Source organism: Botryllus schlosseri, chromosome 4 (genome assembly GCF_051294905.1).
Source record: "Botryllus schlosseri isolate E-star chromosome 4, Bs_hap1, whole genome shotgun sequence".
Taxonomy (NCBI): Eukaryota; Metazoa; Chordata; class Ascidiacea; order Stolidobranchia; family Styelidae; genus Botryllus; species Botryllus schlosseri.
The window spans coordinates 12782137-12800484 of NC_137239.1; the positions used below are offsets into that span (position 1 = coordinate 12782137).

General features: G+C 39.4%; 1 protein-coding gene and 1 long non-coding RNA gene across 5 annotated transcripts in view; one reads left to right on the forward strand and one right to left on the reverse strand.

The window, feature by feature from the left end:
• Window positions 1-982: 982 nt before the first annotated feature.
• On the reverse strand, window positions 983-9711 carry LOC145438157 (uncharacterized). 2 transcript variants are annotated; one of them, XR_013914858.1, is made up of 4 exons: window positions 8661-9711; window positions 7969-8131; window positions 7182-7346; window positions 983-6457 (listed from the first exon to the last, which is right to left on the reverse strand). It is a non-coding gene; the product is annotated as an uncharacterized LOC145438157 (long non-coding RNA). The 2 variants fall into 2 exon arrangements; XR_013914859.1 differs by lacking the exons at window positions 7969-8131; window positions 8661-9711 and adding an exon at window positions 7743-7826.
• Window positions 9712-14057: 4346 nt separating this feature from the next.
• The window catches only part of LOC145438137 (uncharacterized), a 175630-nt gene continuing 171339 nt past the window's right edge, over window positions 14058-18348 (forward strand). For all 3 annotated transcript variants that reach the window (XM_080315510.1, XM_080315511.1, XM_080315514.1), the window contains exons 1-2: window positions 14058-14205; window positions 14368-14442. In XM_080315510.1, the coding sequence (XP_080171636.1) occupies window positions 14160-14205; window positions 14368-14442 (121 nt within the window). In that variant the 5' untranslated portion in view covers window positions 14058-14159. The remainder of the gene's footprint in view (window positions 14206-14367; window positions 14443-18348) is intronic.

Consider the following 18348-nt stretch of genomic DNA (forward strand, 5'->3'; position numbering starts at 1 on the left):
TAGAAGAGCAAGTTGTCTTCGGCTTCTAGGAGCCCTGAATAACAAATGAGACACCGTTGCACTCGACATCTTTCAGCATACAAACAGTCATTTGAAACTATTTCCAATCACATAAAACCAAGCGACAGGCACACACTTTGTTTCCTGCCGAAATGACGATCGACACACAGTTTTTCTTTATATGCTTAAGTATATTCGAAATCACAGACCAGAAAAGTGATCCTTAACATCTCGAAAATCCCAGTTCGGACTAACTTCTATGTGTCGGAGGTTATATGGGCTCCTCATCCCCGACCTCACTGCAGTTGCAGTGGCTTAAAAAGCCCAGATATCACAGTGAGCCGAGCTACAAGTCGGCAGCAAAAGACCCGATGAATCGCGAGCGACTGCCTGAGATAGTGGAAAGAATGTTAAAGACAATGAAGAATGCATTGATCTGTTGAAATAATGTCGTGGATCACAAAGCCTTAAAACGGGCTAAAAGCACCACTGTTGTTTACAATAATAATACCAATATTATTAAATAAAAAATCGCAAAAAAATGAAACAGGATACGTGATGAGAAAAGCAGCAAACTCTGAAGGTCAATAGATTCATCAACTTTTGTTCATGGATGATCTGAGACTGTATGCGAAATCCGATGCGGACCTGAATAACCAAATGAAAATTGGTATGACTATTCCGAAATAAGATTTGGCTTGGATAAATGTTCAAAATTACCATACGACGTGGAAGAGCCACAAGCACTGGAGACAGAGCCACAAGCACTGGAGACATTAACTTCAAAATGTATCAAACCATAACAGAAGTGAATGCTGAAGATCACTATAAATATCTAGGGATCTGTGAAAGCAACAACATTAAACATGCTGCAATGAAATCAAGTCTAAAAAAAAGAATACATTAGCAGACTCAAGTTTATACTCAAAACTGAACTCAATTCCAAAAACCAATCAATGCCATAAACAATCTTGCAGTACCTGTATTGAGATATAGCTTTGGTGTGGTGAACTGGCGCAAAGATGAAATCAAAAAATCGGACACAAAGACGAGAAAACTGATGACAATGCACCACATGCATCACCCAAAATCTGATACACAAAGACTGTACATCCCCAGATAAAGGTGGTCGAGGACTACAAAAAATTGAACAAACTTTCAAAACAGAAATCATCGGAATGTCACAGTACATCAACAACAGCAATAACATCTACTGCAAACTCATTGCACAGGAAGACAGACAGCGCAAAACAAAATCTCTGAGCTATCGACACGACAAATATGCCGGAGAAGTCAACATGGAAACAGCTAACCGGTACACTGCTGAAAACACTGTTGCCAGACCCACAACAATGGCAAAAGCAGCACGAGTTCAATACTAAAACGCAACACTCAAAATGAGAGAAAAGGTGTGGGAGTCGATGCCTTTTCATGGACTGCATGCAAAAAAAGTTAACTTCACTGCTCCATGTAGATGAGCTCTCATGAATCTGGCTATCAAGCTCTGGCCCGAAACCGGCAAGCGAAGGATTCATTTTCGCAGCACAAGACCAACGTTTCCTACAAAATACTACCTCCAAAGAATTCTGAAGCAAAACACGGACGGAAAATGCAGAATGTTGAACAACCAAAATGAAACTGTAGCACATCTCATGTCCGGCTGGGGTGCACTTGCAGCTAGCAAATACACATGCAGACACAATAGGATTGGTCACTACATTCATCTTGAATTATGCAAACATTTTAACATCACGATTACGATTATAGCTCAGCGCCAGTGACAGAAAACGACCAAGTAAAAATTCTGTGGGATGTAGGCTACCAGTTATAACTGACCGCGAAATCAGAAGCAACCGCCCGGAATTGATCATCAAACTAAAAAAGAAAAGAGAATGCTTATTCATTGAACTGACTGTCCCAGCTGATCTCAACATACAACAAAAAGAACCAGAAAAGCGCAATCCAAATACGCAGATCTCAAAATGGAGTGTGCGAAAATGTGGTGATGCAAAATAAACATTGTACCGATAGTCATTGGCGCTACGGGGGTCGTAAGCAAAAAACTCATGAGACATATCCAACAGATTCCGGGTAACGTTCGATTCGACACGATCCAAAAGATCACGTTATTGGGCACTGTGCATATTCTTCGGAAGGCCTTGAATGCATCACTGGACTAAAATTATACGAGTGAATCACAGCATAATTTCTGTAATTTCGATTCTTCATTTTCAATCATCTCTACCTCTGCTCTGTAGCCCTTTCTAATTCTTCATCTACTGCAATTCTGTAATCTGACTTCACCATGTATTGCATAGGCATAACAATTTGACTGCATTATGGAAATTTCAATAATTTACTCCAATCTCGCCATTTTCCTTTGGGTGCAGGTTGTGTGCGGTGAGGATTATGTGTGTATTGACCAGTTTCTTACTGTGAATAAAGAATATAATAATAACACTTGCAAAAAGGCGTTGTATCGCTCGCACATACGTAGCATTGCCAAACTACGTTAGTTTCTCTATAGCCCCAATCAATAGTTAGAAATAGAGAATCGAATACGAAACCTCAGAAAGTAGAAACTAATTGAAATGATGCAATGTAATAGCCGTTACACATCCACGAGATACAATTCAAGCCTATACGCCAATGGTTGACGAGTAATATAATCTTTTATAAGCGATATTCGATTTCTATTGAAATCAAACAAGAAGTTTAGCTTAGGTGGGAACAGAGCAAAATGAGCACTGAGCAGTCTATAGAACAGAGATAGCCTGGATATTGTTATACTAAACCCTTCACTACTAGTTTACGACAACGTAAGCTATAAGCTCCGATCACTTCGTTTATGGTCAATTTATTTGTGATAGAACGATGGATGTTTGGAAAAACGCACGATCATTGAATTATTATTATTATTATTATAGGTAAAAACATTGGCATGAGTGGAGCTTATCACAACTGAATGCTTTTTGCGCCACGGACAGAAACAAGTTAAACGCTACAGAAAGTTCATGATATATAACTGAGATAGGTACACATGTGCACATAAAAGGTTTTACAATATTCCTCGAGTCGATCTAACATATTCAACAACATATCGCAGTACTTGTGGATCAGTCAGTAGGGTTTGCATGTCGAAATTTACATTCTTCGACTCTGCATGGCGTCGTAAGCATTCTCTTTGATAGCGGTATTTTCTGCAATTCATGAGATAATGCTCTACGGTTTCCTCAATACCACATGCTTCGCACAGTTGCGAGTCGATGCATCCAATCTTGTTGAGATGGTGGTTTAGTCTGCAATGCGTCGTTCTTAACCGCAGCATAATCGAGTTTCCCAGCCTTGTATCCACTTCAGATAGTCTGTCATGTACCGAGGGTCGCAGATCTTTGTACGCTCTCCCAGTATCTGTGGATTGATAGATGCGGTCCCATTCATCTTTGCAGCTCTTTAGCAAGTACGACCGTACGTCGGCGAGTGGGATGGCATGATTCCGGCGTATGTGTGTATTAGCAGCTCCCGCTCTTGCTAATTGATCTGCAGATTCATTACCGCGTATTCCGGAGTGTCCAGGCACCCATACAAACGATATGGCACGATCATTGAATGATTGATTGGTCGTTCTCACAGGTAACACCAGCGTTTTGCGAACGATCCGAACATGTGCAAGATACTGCGATTTTTATCGACACCGATGACATTGATGACTTGAAAATGACTCGAAAAATTTTGCTCCGAGTCACGAGTCACTCCACATTTTTGATACGCCGAGCCGAGTCAAGTCAAGACATTTTTGCAAACTGACTCGAGTCAAGTCAAGTCATACGAGAAAGGTGGATAGGCGGACACTGGTGGATAGGCTTGGTTATACTGAAGATTCCGTCATAATCACAGCACTGATGGCCAATTGTGCGGCTAGAAAAATATTGATTACTATGTATTTCACAAAATGGGACTGATGCATTTATGTGCGGAGCAAATTGAATATAATGAGTAGGACAAGTTTTTCATGCAGTCAAATCCGAGGAAAGTTGCATTTATTTTTCACCAAAGTTGCACAAAATGGTTGCATTTATGGACAAGATCCATGAGATTATTAGGATATGAGATACTAGAATCGATCTCTATCCAAGGCACTGTAGCAAAACTGAGTATTAGCGACTTCAACAAAATCTATAGCCTGCAATAATTGACCCAGTGAAAATTTATTTTCGGCGGTCTAGTCTGAATGTACGTCCAATCAGAATGGACCTCAAATTTAAACGACAGTGAAATAATCAAGCGATCTATTTACATATAGTGCGAAATATTTCCAGTAAGCAGTTAGTTGCATGTAAAATCGTAAAAACTTGCAAAGATTTGCATGTAAAATCGTAAAAACTTGCAAAGATTTGCATGAAAAATCGGACAAAGTTGCAAAAAATACATAAAAGATCGAAATAGTTGGAGAAAAGTGGAGAAAAGTTGCAAAAACTGGCAATATAAGAATTTTCTTAACAGCCTAAAACACCATACTGCATAAGTTATGAGTATTTGGGAAGCTTCCGGAAGCTGTAAAAAAGAGTTGCAAAAGTTGCAAAAACTTGCCCTAATAATGAGTAATTAGACGAAGTGACGCCACGCCAGAGGATAGAATAGAACCTTGCTGCACTTGCACATGTCAATTTGTAGGCGCGCACACAGAGATACGCCATGCACTCTCTTAATCAGACGAGCAAATGACTGTTCTTCAGTGAAAGTTTTCTAATCTTACCGCGAAATTTAACCGTGTGTTATTGTGTATGCCTGTGACCTTGAATTCAATCCAGCGCATGATCGCGTAATGCTGTAAGGATATGCGAACGTAAATAGAGTAACCCATAAACCCCCTATATTGTCGTTTTAGTCCGCGAACAATTTTCGCGATGCGAGCTAGTCAATTGCTTCAGTGTTTTGATGCCGTAGACATCAATGTCGTGGAGTAAAGTGAGTTCTCATGCAAGTATGACGTTCTCGGCCGTCAACACGGAGTAATTGTGATGTAAAAGAGCTGTGCATACCCACACAAAATTACGTTCAATACCTGTGTATTCATCACTGAAACGATCGTAACTACTGACTGAACGATTCCATAGCTTACGGAGCCGAAGCTGGAGCCGGTGCTACGGTATCAATGTGCTCGAGCAAGAGACGGAGCTAATTCATGATAGAAGAGAGCGCCCGAGCTGGGGCAGTCTAAAATTGAAGCCATCTCCAAAGTCCTAGTTATAGAGACGTGAAAAATCGTAATGAAAAAGGTTCACAGTGGTGCAGAACCTTGTCAAGCTTCGTTTGTGAAAGCGAACCTCCTAATTTCTGAGGTTCACACACCCAATGCGGACGTGAACCTCACATTCACACTATTCCTTTAGTATGATATAATGTGTAGAGAGGTGTGGCCTATTATACGTTTCTCTAGCCCTTCACAAGCAAAAACATCATAGTATACTGTAGGTTTACCAAGAAGTGGTTCCCAAACTTCCTCGGCCTGTAGCACACTAGAAAAAATTTAAAACACTCGCGGCACACTTACAAGAAAGTCGTTTTAAATACGGACATATATTATGATACATACCGGTGACTCTCAACCTTTTTCCACTCTCTGACCGGTAAAATTTCAAAAAATATTTGGCGGACCGGTGAAACATCATAAATTGAAATCAACCCAAAATGTCAAGTTAAAACCGTTTTTGCGCGTTATGGTACTAGAAAGTGACGTTTTGAGAGTTTTGTTCGTAATTAAATATGTCCATGATGGTATCCAGGTGATTTTACGGTAGTTAGTCTGCTGAGTCGAGGTAATATACTTTTGCCCAGATGAACGTGCTACAGGGCCGAGAGTCGATTACAGTATTTCGCGCCACACGGCCGTAGGTTAACCGACTGCGGCACTGCGCCAACTCGAATAATTTTCTTCTTTTGAACGATATCTACAGAAGAAGCGTTTGGAGTCGGACCAAGCACCTTGTCGTGCTACCTCGCTTTTTCCCCACGCAGCCATGAATGCAATACGCTGTACGAACATTCCTGACAACAGCGATACGGGGTCATCCACAAAATGAATGAATCGAAAACGAATGAACGTGCAAACAGCGTGGTTTAGCGAGTCAGCTCGTTAGTAGTCCCTCGCATGTCGTCACCGGAGACGGCTTGAACTTTAGGTTGATCAGGGGTGGACAATTAATTATTTTCTAGGAGTGCGAAATGAGAAGCAAAATTATTGGTTTGCGGGCCGGACCAAAAGTTCAAACTATATTCCGTGGCGGATGCCAAATGCCAATCACAAATGGCTACTGCTCAATGCCAATCGCATATGAAGGTCATCATCATCATCCAGAAAACAGTCTCACTAGACCAAGCACCATTTGAATGGATTGCTGCTCTTTTTCGTGACACGCTTGATCTTGTTCCCTCCGGATTTATGTCAGAAAAGTACCTAGACAGAAAAAAAATCAATCAGTGAAATGCACGTACAAACAGATGACCCATTTCAGTGACAATGGTGTAATATCAGTCACGGATACAGGTTGGCTCGAGCAGGAACATGTCCTACCAAATTTATTCGGAGACATACCAGACAAAAATTAATGAAATAATATGATACATTAAAAGTCAGTCAATAACGACGGCGGGGACTTCAGTTTAAACTTTCAAATTCCGTTGTTGATTATCATTAGAACTAAACAGAATGCCATATTATATGATCAATTGATAAGCCGTATTAGGCTACTGAACTAGTGCAGGTATCTTCATTGTGTAACCAGACTCATGTCTCTGTAACAGATTTGGACAACTAGATAACTCTAGTTGCCTAATTAGACAAATTAGAGCGAAATGCCAGGAATCTAATTCTGATCTAATTTATGAAATGTTTCTATGGTCTAATTTTAATTCTAATATAGTTTCTGATCTTCCAGAAAAAAGCTACAGGTTAGCTGTATAGTGCGAAATGAGCCAACCTTTTGCCGTACATACATTTACCATTCTGCTGCTTACGGGAATAGACTCAGATTTGGTACGAACCGAACTTGAAAAGTTTTCACTAATTCTAATCTAATTTGAGGAAGCTGGAATTTTTCGAATTGTCAAACTTTTCTCTGCAAACACTCCTGACATATTAAGTCTCATGACAATGTTATTAATGGGTAGGAAAAACTCACCTTTGAATGAATTCATACGTGGCCATACATTTCAAGGATACATAATGCTCAGTATGTAGAATGAACAAAATTGATAAGTCAGTGCTTCAGCAAGAGTAGTTGTTGAGTAATGCAGTTAACTCTCAATGTAGACATTAAATTTCGAAGCATTGGAAATGGATGTACCTGAGAATAACAAAAGTCAAAAATTAATCGAGGTTAAGATTAGATGGGCTGCTCTACCATTGCGAGTCAAAAATCTTAGGAGGTGTGCAATGTGCATTTACTGACGCCAAAACAACGTCATCAATTAGTTCATCAGACATGGCTGATAGAATTTCTACCAATTGATAAATGTTTGTTGTGTAAGAGTCAAATAAACTTTGGAAGTAGCACAACGATGTAGTAAAAGTCAATCGTTTTAGAAAAATCTCTTTTGGAAGCAATAATTTCAATGGCCCATGAATAATGATTGTGCCGTAGTCACTGATTCTACCTAACATGGGCCTATATAATATTTTGTAGTGAAAGATAATTGATTCAGAGAGCGATCTTTCTAAAATAACACTTGGTGAAGATTACCGATGGCAACAATCAATGGCTGAGCATCTTTACATAGAGATCTGAGACGAGGCAGTCCTGAAATGAATACCTCCAGTTAGGCAACGACTGTTAAAATGAGGTAGCCTACTGGTAGGAATTCGATGACCAAATAAAATGTTGCGAGTAAAAATAATCCAGGAATATTTTATTAAATTGAAAAGTCTATTACAAAAACAGAACACAGCAATTGTATCGATGGCATTACCTGTGGCTGACAAAGGTTCTTTTAAGTAGCAAGATATCATATCCACGAGTGCATTAGCCTTGATATTTTCTCTGTCATTCACACATTTGACGTTAATTTGAAGCAGCTTATGAATGACAGCTATACTTTGAGGCTTCGCTGCTTGACGGGATCTTCTAGAGTTCTGAACAAAGATTAGGCAGTTAGCTTTTGGACTTTTAGGCCCGCCAATGTGATAAGATCTAGGACAACTTGGTAATTCAATTCTAATCTAATTTTTGATATGTTTCTTTGCTCAAATTCTAATATAATTTGAGAAATGTTTCTATGCTCAATCTTCATTCTAATTCCTGGTTTACCCGATAATGCTACGGGAGAACTGCATAATGAAAAACGAGCCAAGCTGTCTGTGCAGACATTTGCCATGCTCCTGCTTATGAATTCTGATTGGATAAGAGCTGAGCTTGATTAAATTTCCAAGTTTTCACGAACCCAGTAAATCTAATTCTAATCTAATTTGGAAACAATTAGGTAACTACAATTCGAACCTAATTTGGAAAATGCTCTTTAGCGATAATTCTAATCCGAGCTGTAATTCTAATCTAGTTTAGATAATCTGAAAATCTTCTAATTGTCTAACTCTGAGTGTGATATATTGCAATTAAAAGTTTTAGTCACATGATATGATATCCCAAGAGATCGTCTATAAATACCTTCATGCCGAACTTCCAAATTTTCTAGTAGATATCCGATTTAATACTGAGGCAAGATCATCTTCTGTGACTAACTTGAGATCCTCCTCTCTGTCAACGCCCATATCTTTCACCATGTTTTCCGCTTCAGTTACAGTTTCAGCTGATGGATGCAGCAAAACGTCATTAATATAAAGATCCATTATAGTTTCACTAAAAAATAAATTTGATGGTGGATTATTGTATCGCGTGCGGCATAGTGTACTTGGAAGCAAGATAATTCCGACTGTCCTGTCCTGTTCGTAGATGGGGTTTCCAATGCTTCAACAATGCCACATCATTATGAAATTTACGCCCCGTACAAACAGAAATATGACAGATCATATCTAACTACATGGACACCAAAGGAAACTAAAATTTATTGAGTATTTCGGACTGGTATGAAGCAATAGATTAACAACCGGTATTATCACCCAAAAACATAATACACGGTACATGCCCTTTGCAACAAGTCCGAAAAGGAATATACAAACAAGACTCAACATGAGAAGTCTGTACCTTACCTTCAGCAACCTAAGGGGATCGCAGCCTCGGAAAATGACAAGGTATTCCAGCCTTTCATCCGATTCTAGGCTGCATTACCTCTTCATTTTCCGAGGCTGCGATCCACTTTGGTCTCGCAGCAACTCCACCTGTGAATATTCTGCTATTAACACTTGCAATAATCTAAAGCTACGCCGTGGCTTCGATTCGAAACTCCCAAGACCTTACTGAAACGCATGCTGTTACTATCCAATACGACATCACCGCTTCGCCATAATATCCATCTCGCGATATTCGGTAATTCCACCGCACGTGCTCAGTAGGGTTGTTCAAAAAAAACTTTTTTTTCCAAATCTCACTCGCCTACTGATTAAATCGTCAGGTTGTCCAAGAAAACGATGCACACCAAATTTGACTCAATTCCAACCAGTCAAGGCCGTGCAATCTTGAATTGAAATTTTTAATTTATTAAAAAAAATTAAAAAAAAAAATTTCTCAAATTTTTCTGTCAACCCCATGAAATTGTTGAGCTGTCTTCAAAGACGATGCAAAACGAATTTGAGTCAATTCCGACTAGTAGAAGCGGAACTATTTGAGTTTTTTGTTGATAATCCCCGGATCAAGAATAATCCGACAAATATCAACGAAAAACGCGAATAACTCCGCTTCTGCAAGTCGGAATTGACTCAAATTTGTTTTGCATCGTCTTTGAAGACAGCTCAACAATTTCATGGGGTTGACAGAAAAATTTGAGAAATTTTTTTTTTAATTTTTTTTAATAAATTAAAAATTTCAATTCAAGATTGCACGGCCTTGACTGGTTGGAATTGAGTCAAATTTGGTGTGCATCGTTTTCTTGGACAACCTGACGATTTAGTCATTAGGCGAGTGAGATTTGGAAAAAAAAGTTTTTTTTGAACAACCCTAGAGCTCAGGCTCGGTCTGACGTCTGACGCCCGTATGACTGGAGCTCCTATGATGTCACAATGTAATGTCCGCTCGAGCAACTAGGAAATGATGATCAAGCAATTCAAAAGCCCTTTCGCGAGAAAAAGGAAAACTACGGAGAACGGTCGTCGTAATGGTCAAACAACATGGCTACGCCAGCACCGATGGTTCGATATATGGTTATTGGTTAGTGACACATCTGGCATGCGTTAAAATTGTATGCAATGGGGACAGAACTGGCGTAGCAGATCATTACATAAAGTTCATACCTGCGCTGCTGTAGAACTACGTATATACGAAATACGCTTGGCATGCTTCCTTGATGTCTCAAAGGCTACTATTTATAAAGTGATATAAACGATGATATCTGCAATGCCGAAATGTTCAGATATCAGCAGTGCTGTTCACTGATTAGCATTCATAGCATTAATAACATGCACAGATATGTCCATAATAAGACCGTAAGCGCATAAAATTGTCGAATTGTAAATGCTATAGCAATGCTGTAAAAACTGATGATAATATCTAATTATCCAGTAAATCACTTTTACGAATGCCGATGTAAATCTTAAATACTGATCATCCAGTATATTTCCTTTACGAATGCAAATGTGAATCTGAAATACTGGTTATCCCGTAAATTGGTTGTACGATTTGAATCTGTAATTTTTTTACCCTCCAAAAACAAGTAAAATTCATTTTGACCTGCCCGTATACTAATTCAACGGGCATTTACCGTTAATATAACTGACGGACGAAATTTACATGTATAATTTGGGTAAATCTACGAATATTTCTAAGAGTGTACACTGCACAGCTTTTACTTTCATCCCGGAACAAAAACCTGTTCGCATAGTCATAAAAATGCACATTGCAATAAAATTCTTATGGCTTTTGTACCTATCAAGGTGTAGGATTCGGAATGAGATAGTCATAACTGATCCGTTTGTGTGGAAACAGATTTTTTAAAGAATGGAGCGGGTAAAAAATCAAGATTGCTTGATTCCTTGTTTGCAAATGGAACAACTACCCATCTAAAGTTGTGAACAATAAATCCTGAAAATAAATACTGCAGTACAAGTTGATGTCCGTTCAGATAGTGTTCTCACGGCCAGCGGAGTAATTCTTTATGAGATAATTCATTTTTGCAGCGAACAATACGTTCATAATGTTAAATTTATTCCACTGGAAGCTGTTCGACTGGCTCTCTTCAGTGGTGAACGCCAGTAAATGAGGTTAACCAAGTTCGAAATATAGAAAACATTTCAAATTCAAGACTTTCTTCGACAGATATTACCCCCATTATGACGAGACAATCACCCGACTGATAGGAAATGCCAGGAATGGCTTCATTGTACTGGGCCGGGGGTGGCCAACCTTTTTGACTTTCACGGCCGCATTTCGACTACTTATGTAGCCTAAGGCCGCAGTCCAGGTCATAGTCGTAATGAACGAGCGGAAGCCAAATACCCATGTTAAAGTGACTATATATGTCAATTTCCGGTGAACTTCGGACTAATCCATTCAATGACATAGGCTTACTACGCACTTCAACCGCGAGTGGTCAGTGGTAATGTTAAGGGATTTCTTTCGCGAAGAGCGCATGATTCAAGCTCGTATTTCCATACGTGGCGAATTATTTTCTCTGCTGTTTGCAATCCGAACCCAAAAGTTCAGACGGGAAGAATGCAGCTACATTAAAATCGAACATGAGGTCATTTGAATCGGGCACCGCGCGAAGAAAATTTCAACATTATTCAAAATCGTTTAAGAAATCCAGAGTCAATTCGTAAATTCAAATTGCATGTCGACGGCCGCCAACACATGCTAATTGAATTACTTGTCAACGGCCGCGCAAATTTCCTTTTACGGCCGCAGGTTGGCCACTCCTGTGCTAGATACATTGCTTATACTCATCAGCTGTGATGCCGCTCGAGCGTATTCCAGTCTCATATGCCAGCACGTATGCAACATTCTGAAAATTTTAGAAAATACTTAAAAAAATTCCAAAAAGATTCGCTGCACACCTGATGTTCTGTTGTGGAACAGAGTTTGAGAATAACTTGTATAATCATTGAATATTACGACCGTAACAACTTGATTGGACTGTTTCACATACCATTGGCGCGGATTGCGGATTTCGAGATAAAAGGTTGTGGATGCCTACGGGAAACACTCTATCCCTGATAACGAAACTGGAGCCTATATGTATTGGATTCGAAATAATGACAAAAACCTTCACAATTTGAATAAACGGAAGGCTCATGTAGGCTATTAGGAGAATGGGAAATCAGGAATTAATAAACTTTTATGGAATCAGATGTTGAAAAATATTCCATTGATCATGAAGCAGGTAGTATGTGTAATATCACAGCATACAGATGGGCGATATAGCTTAGTCATACGATTCACAGCAGCAACATCGGTATGCGGGCGGCGGCTGCGAGTCTGCTTGATGCCAACTCGGGAATTCTTTCCAAGTTTTGGAGGTTTATCGAAGCTTCTAGCATCTGATCTCCGTCAGCGGTGTCTTAAAAAGCCTAGAAATTAACCGTCCTGCTATAGTCAGAAGATACGGAGTCATAATAATAAAGTATATCGGCCTGTCATAGTCGACCGTTGTAGCCGAAAAAACACCATTGAATACCACAAACAAACAGAACGTCGAAATTGGGGACTTTAAATTCAAGCTGTACAATGTTACCCGTTTGCTTCAAGAATTTCCTATACAAGGAAGTCAACATCTGAGTTGCCTGACTCAAACTACAAACTATTGTATGTTCCAAATTTGAATGTATCCGACTATGTATCAATTCAATGAAACCATTGGTAAAACTCAAACACAGGATGTACTCGGACTCGTGATGGTGTCAGTCAGCGAGCTTATCGCTACTGAGCTAACCAAGTAACAATGAAGCTGTAGTTCTTAACAAATATATAGTCCATAGAAGTGGTTCTAAACCACCTATTACTGACAAGTTTCGTGCCGGTGCGCCAAATAGTTTAGGATGACATCTCAATCACAAAATGCAAGAAGTCGGACGGTTGTCCACGAATTTGAGCATTAAACATCACATTTATTTGTCTGCATGGTGTACGAATGGAGGATTCGTGGTATTCTTCGCGCGTACGTCACTATTGATGCAAGTTGTGTACTTGACTGTTTTGAAAGTAGCGTACAACTCGTTTCGGACTAGTTATATATGAAAGCTATGGAGACTATTGAACGAACCTTGCTAAATTCAGACAATCCAATTAAGTGATACTTAGTAGTATAATTGAGGGTATATAGCAAACCATAAAATTGCGTTTCTTCCATAGGATACCAAACAATCACAATCAAGCTTATGCCCTGGATTTCACGAGCTTCGCCTTTCAGAAACTAACTTCAATAGAACCATATATATATATATATATATATAATTATAAAATATCGTAGTTTCCAATATTGCATTGAGATGTATACATATAATCTAATTATATTTAGGGTTGTTGTTTGTGGTATTCGTGTTTTTTCGACTGCAATAGTCTTTTACACCACTGCGATATATTTATCATAAAAAAATTATGAATCGGGAGCTGCCGATTTGACCCACTTCTGTGCTTTTTTAAGCCACTCGTATCCCGATCAGATGGCGATGAGGAGCCTAGATAAACCTCAAACACTTGGGAAGGGATTCTGGAATCGACCTCGGACCGATTTGAACCCGTAACCTATTGTTGATGCAGCTGTGGGTCATGCCACTACGCTACCTCGCCACAAATTTAGGGTTTAGTTGGATTTTTGAAGTCCGTTCCAGACCATTTGTTTCGAAGTATTACCGGTTTGTGAGGCCAATATGTTCGAGAACCACTTCTCTATAACATAAATTCAGATCAGTTGATTAACAGCAGCTCAGAAGCTTTGAGTGTAATAACACAGTGTCGATTTTATTCTGATGCTGAACGATTTTTAAGTTGCTGTTTTATATAATTCAGACGTAAAACGTGTTTCAATTATTTTAATTGTGCCGCGCCGTATAAGCAATCATGGCTGATAGCATGTCTGTTGATCCTTCACCCGCCAAAGCAGAAGGTATGATTATTAAAAAATAAAAATTGACATATCGTTCGAGAACCATAGAAATACTTGCAATCGCGTTTCTTAATTTATTATATTGCCATTTTGTGCTTAAGTACAAAAAAGCTGCTAGCATCGTACCTTAAAATGAAAGAATAAAATTCATACTTTTCTAAGGAGATGCGGTTCATGAAAGCTGGGAACTGCAAGAAATGCCATCGACATGTGTCGGACCGACCTCTGTGGATGCTGGTACCGTAAAATATTATAATCGGGGTGGGAATAAGATGATAAAATATGATTGTGATGGATCTAGCTAGACCAGAAATCTCGAACTCGAATGTGCTCGCGGGCCAATTTCCTACTTTTTGATGGTGCAGCCGGCCGCAGCACCAATAATAGTGGAATTCAATGTATTTCCAAGTAGGCCTTATTTGACGGGACCTTGCAGACTGACATACCACACGCATCGTGAAAAAGGGATTGACTATTGTGAATTCACGCCTTGCACGAAAAAAATTACATTTTCAAATATTTGAATAAAATTGTTACTGTATACTTGGCATTTGTGAAAATAATTACTTGTAGACACCATGTGAGAGTACAAATGCACCAGGACTTCGTAAAACCTGTCGTGTTATAGTTTTGCAGCTAGCGGACATTTGACGTGCCACAATTATACGTATAATTTAAAATTTCACAAAGATTGATCTGATATCAGAGCTTTAGAGCAGTACAGCATAATCCGGGTTTCGGGCATAGGCCTACTCATGATAACTAGGCTATATTGATCATGTTATTTCCAAAGTCAAATAGAATCAGCGTTAGATTTAGCATAGTGTCCTATATGGTGTGAAAACAAGCAAATCTCACGAGTCGGTGGAATTGGTAGGCCTATACGTCACACTTTCCATTTGATCAAAGGCAATTTGACGGTAAGTTTTGACCGGCTTCCGAGCATTAAATTTAATAAAACGGGTATCAATCGAAAACTACCGCGGTACTGATTGCGAAAACACAAATTTTATTCTGCTCGTCGTCATGGAGCTCCCGAAAATCAGCCTAGAATGTTGCATTGTAACGGAGTTTGGTATTGTCACGTAACCATGCCGCCTGGGAGCAGGTGAGCAGCACAGCAACCCGTAAGCGCATTGGCCTTTGTTGCGCAACCGATTGAGCATTCACACTCTCACTCTCGTGGGCGCTTGATCCTGAGCCACTCATGGTTGCGTCACAATACCAAACTCCGTTTTAATGCAACATTCGAGGCTGATTTTTGGGGTTCTAGGATTACGAGGTTAACAAAATCTCTATTTTCGCAATCAGTACCGCGGTGGCTTTCGATTGATACCAGTTTTATCAAATTTAATGCTCGGCAAGCCGGTCAAACATTACCGTCAAATTGCAGACTAGTAAGAGTACGAATAATTCTACAAAAGGTCGCGCTCAAGTCCGAATCACAATTTTCAGTCACGAATCATCAACGGGTCATGTTTTACCATAACAAACAAGTAATATCACGTAATAGTCGATCTTTCACTGCGTGGTAACTTTTGAAAGTGATGTCATAGCGAAGTTTTATGAGTAGTTTTAGGCTTCAGGAGCAGTTCTAGAGAGAATTTCAAGTTCTCAAATTGAAAAAATGGAAGTTAAATATTGTCGAATACCGCGTGTTTCAGACCTCTGAGCTAGACAGTTGTGCCAAATATTCATATTTATTCTGGTCACGATCAAAGGTTACATACCATTACAGTGAATATACATTACCGACAATGGACAATACCGATCGTGTATGTCACCAAGAATGGACATTTCCGAGAACAGACGTAATTTAGAACAGTGGTTGTTGAATTTTTTAGGCCTCGAAACAAATCTGAGTTTAGCGGCATCTAGCGACCCAAAACATCTATAACAGTGGTTCTCAACCGGGGGTCGGCGAATTATTTTCAGGGGGACCGCGAAGCCTCAAAATAGTTGATTTGTATTTTTTTTAAATATCACGAGGGAGTTTAGCTAAATTACCATCTCACATCAACAGAATGGCAGTCTGAGATGAAATATCCTACTGTGCAGACTTATTTTAATTGCTAAATTGCCAATAGCCTTGTGATAGAAAGATGTTGCTTTTTAGATATGTTTTGTTGGGGATTGTGGCCAAAATATGTTTGATGAGAAAAGTCAATCATGGTGATTTCGAAATGTTTAAAAAAATTCATTCTGTTCTACAATATAAACAACTATTTTTCCCTAATAACTTCAAGATAATCTGCTAGATGGAAATGGCCAGGCTTGACGTTAAAAAAATTGTTTGTCAATTTCGGCGCCATATGTATTGCGATCATACCCAAAATGTGTCGTCGGAAGCGTTGCGCGTTATTATTTCATAGTTTTGTGAATCCCCGAGATGCCGTTGAAAATTTACTTTCGGCACAATTCGTCAATTATGCAAATACTTCATCGTCGGGCTGCGCGTGAATTAGCCTATATCTATACGATGCATGTAATATATCGACAACTGTTGTGGTTTTATGAAGTCGTGTATTTGTACGCTACGTTTACTATGCGCGTAATTTTAAATTGCAAAATCTACCTTAACACTGTTCCCCTACATCGAGTGGGGGTGTGTTTCACTACATCGGATGGGGTTTCTGCTAAAAAACTGTCTCGACTTAAACTTGTACGATAGTACGTGTTGAAATCCGAGATCATGGTTCTATACCACTGTTGAGAGTGAGCGCCATTTGTACAATAGACATGCTTTGAAGGTTTTCGGCCAATGCTTTGTGAAGCTTTCTGGCCAAATATTCAACAAAACAGCCGCTTGTATTCGTCGAGAGCAACAAATTGAAATTGTCGGTGTTTTCCTCTCGTACCTAAATAGTGATTGTTCGCTGTTCTCAACCTCAACCTCACATGTAGGGGAGATGTGGTACCGATGGATCAAAAATTGCAAAATGATCTCTGGCCCTCAAATCTTCAGCCGAGAATGGCAGATCTTTTGCTCTCTCAACACTTCGATACAAGCTCTACCTATCGCGGACATTTACATGAATATCCGCCTTTTCAAAAAATATTTATAAACGATTAAAATTTGTTGCTCGAACGTGTCATCGGTCCCCACCCGGTGGGTCCAACGGCACACGACCATGGGACCTATGAGGCATACGCTAAAAAACTCAAATTTCGTAACTTGTTTTGTTGTGTACTATAAGCTAAGCTACAGCAAGCCAATGAAGAATGTTTCGTCGCGACCTTCAAGAATAAAATAGATTATATCAACTGAAATAATGGCATAAAATCATGTTTTGATATACGCCTAAATTTAGAAAATTAATGCGACATACATATTACCAGCAAATCGACATTTTGACTTTCAAATAACTCGTAATAGCGATAAAACACCACAGGTACCTATGATTTACAGCATATGTATATGTAGGTGAGTTTATGTTGTTAAGTGATTAGTTGGCCCATCTATTTTGCTTGATTTGGCTATGGTACCATAGGTCCCCCACCCCCTAAATATTGTAATTGACTTGAAAATAGTCCACTCGAGGATGGTATTGATCAAAAAAACATGTGCCATTATATACCCTGATATAAGCCCTATACTTCGCATCAAAAATTATGGCGGGTTTGTTAGTCTGGAAGGTGATATAGAAAAATGCAAATGTCGATCCAAATTTACTTTATACCCCCTAAAACTCACGCATAACTCACGCAGGTCGAATTTTTTTGCATGTGAGGAAAGATTCTGTCAGCATGTAACTGTAGACAAATTCACGGAATGTAATCATGGAATTATCATGGATAATTTTTCAAGTATTTTCGGTCCCAGTGATCCATCGGTACCACATCTCCCCTACGTTATATCATTCTCTCGGTGAACGTCGCAACGATATGACCTACCTTCACCGCGATCATTACGTTTGCGAATTACTCTGGAGAAAGTCTTTGTGATTAGTTCCATGGGCATTTGTCTCGCGTTTCAGCGATACTGTTAGTTGATTGCTATATAGTTGTGGCCAGACGTTCTGAGATGAATGGATCTGGCGGGCATAAACGCCCAGCTGATGAGGAAGCCGTAGGTCCTGCATCATACAGTAGGAGTAGCGGATGTGTTAGCCACTACCCGGAAGACACGTCGGTAGTCGGAAG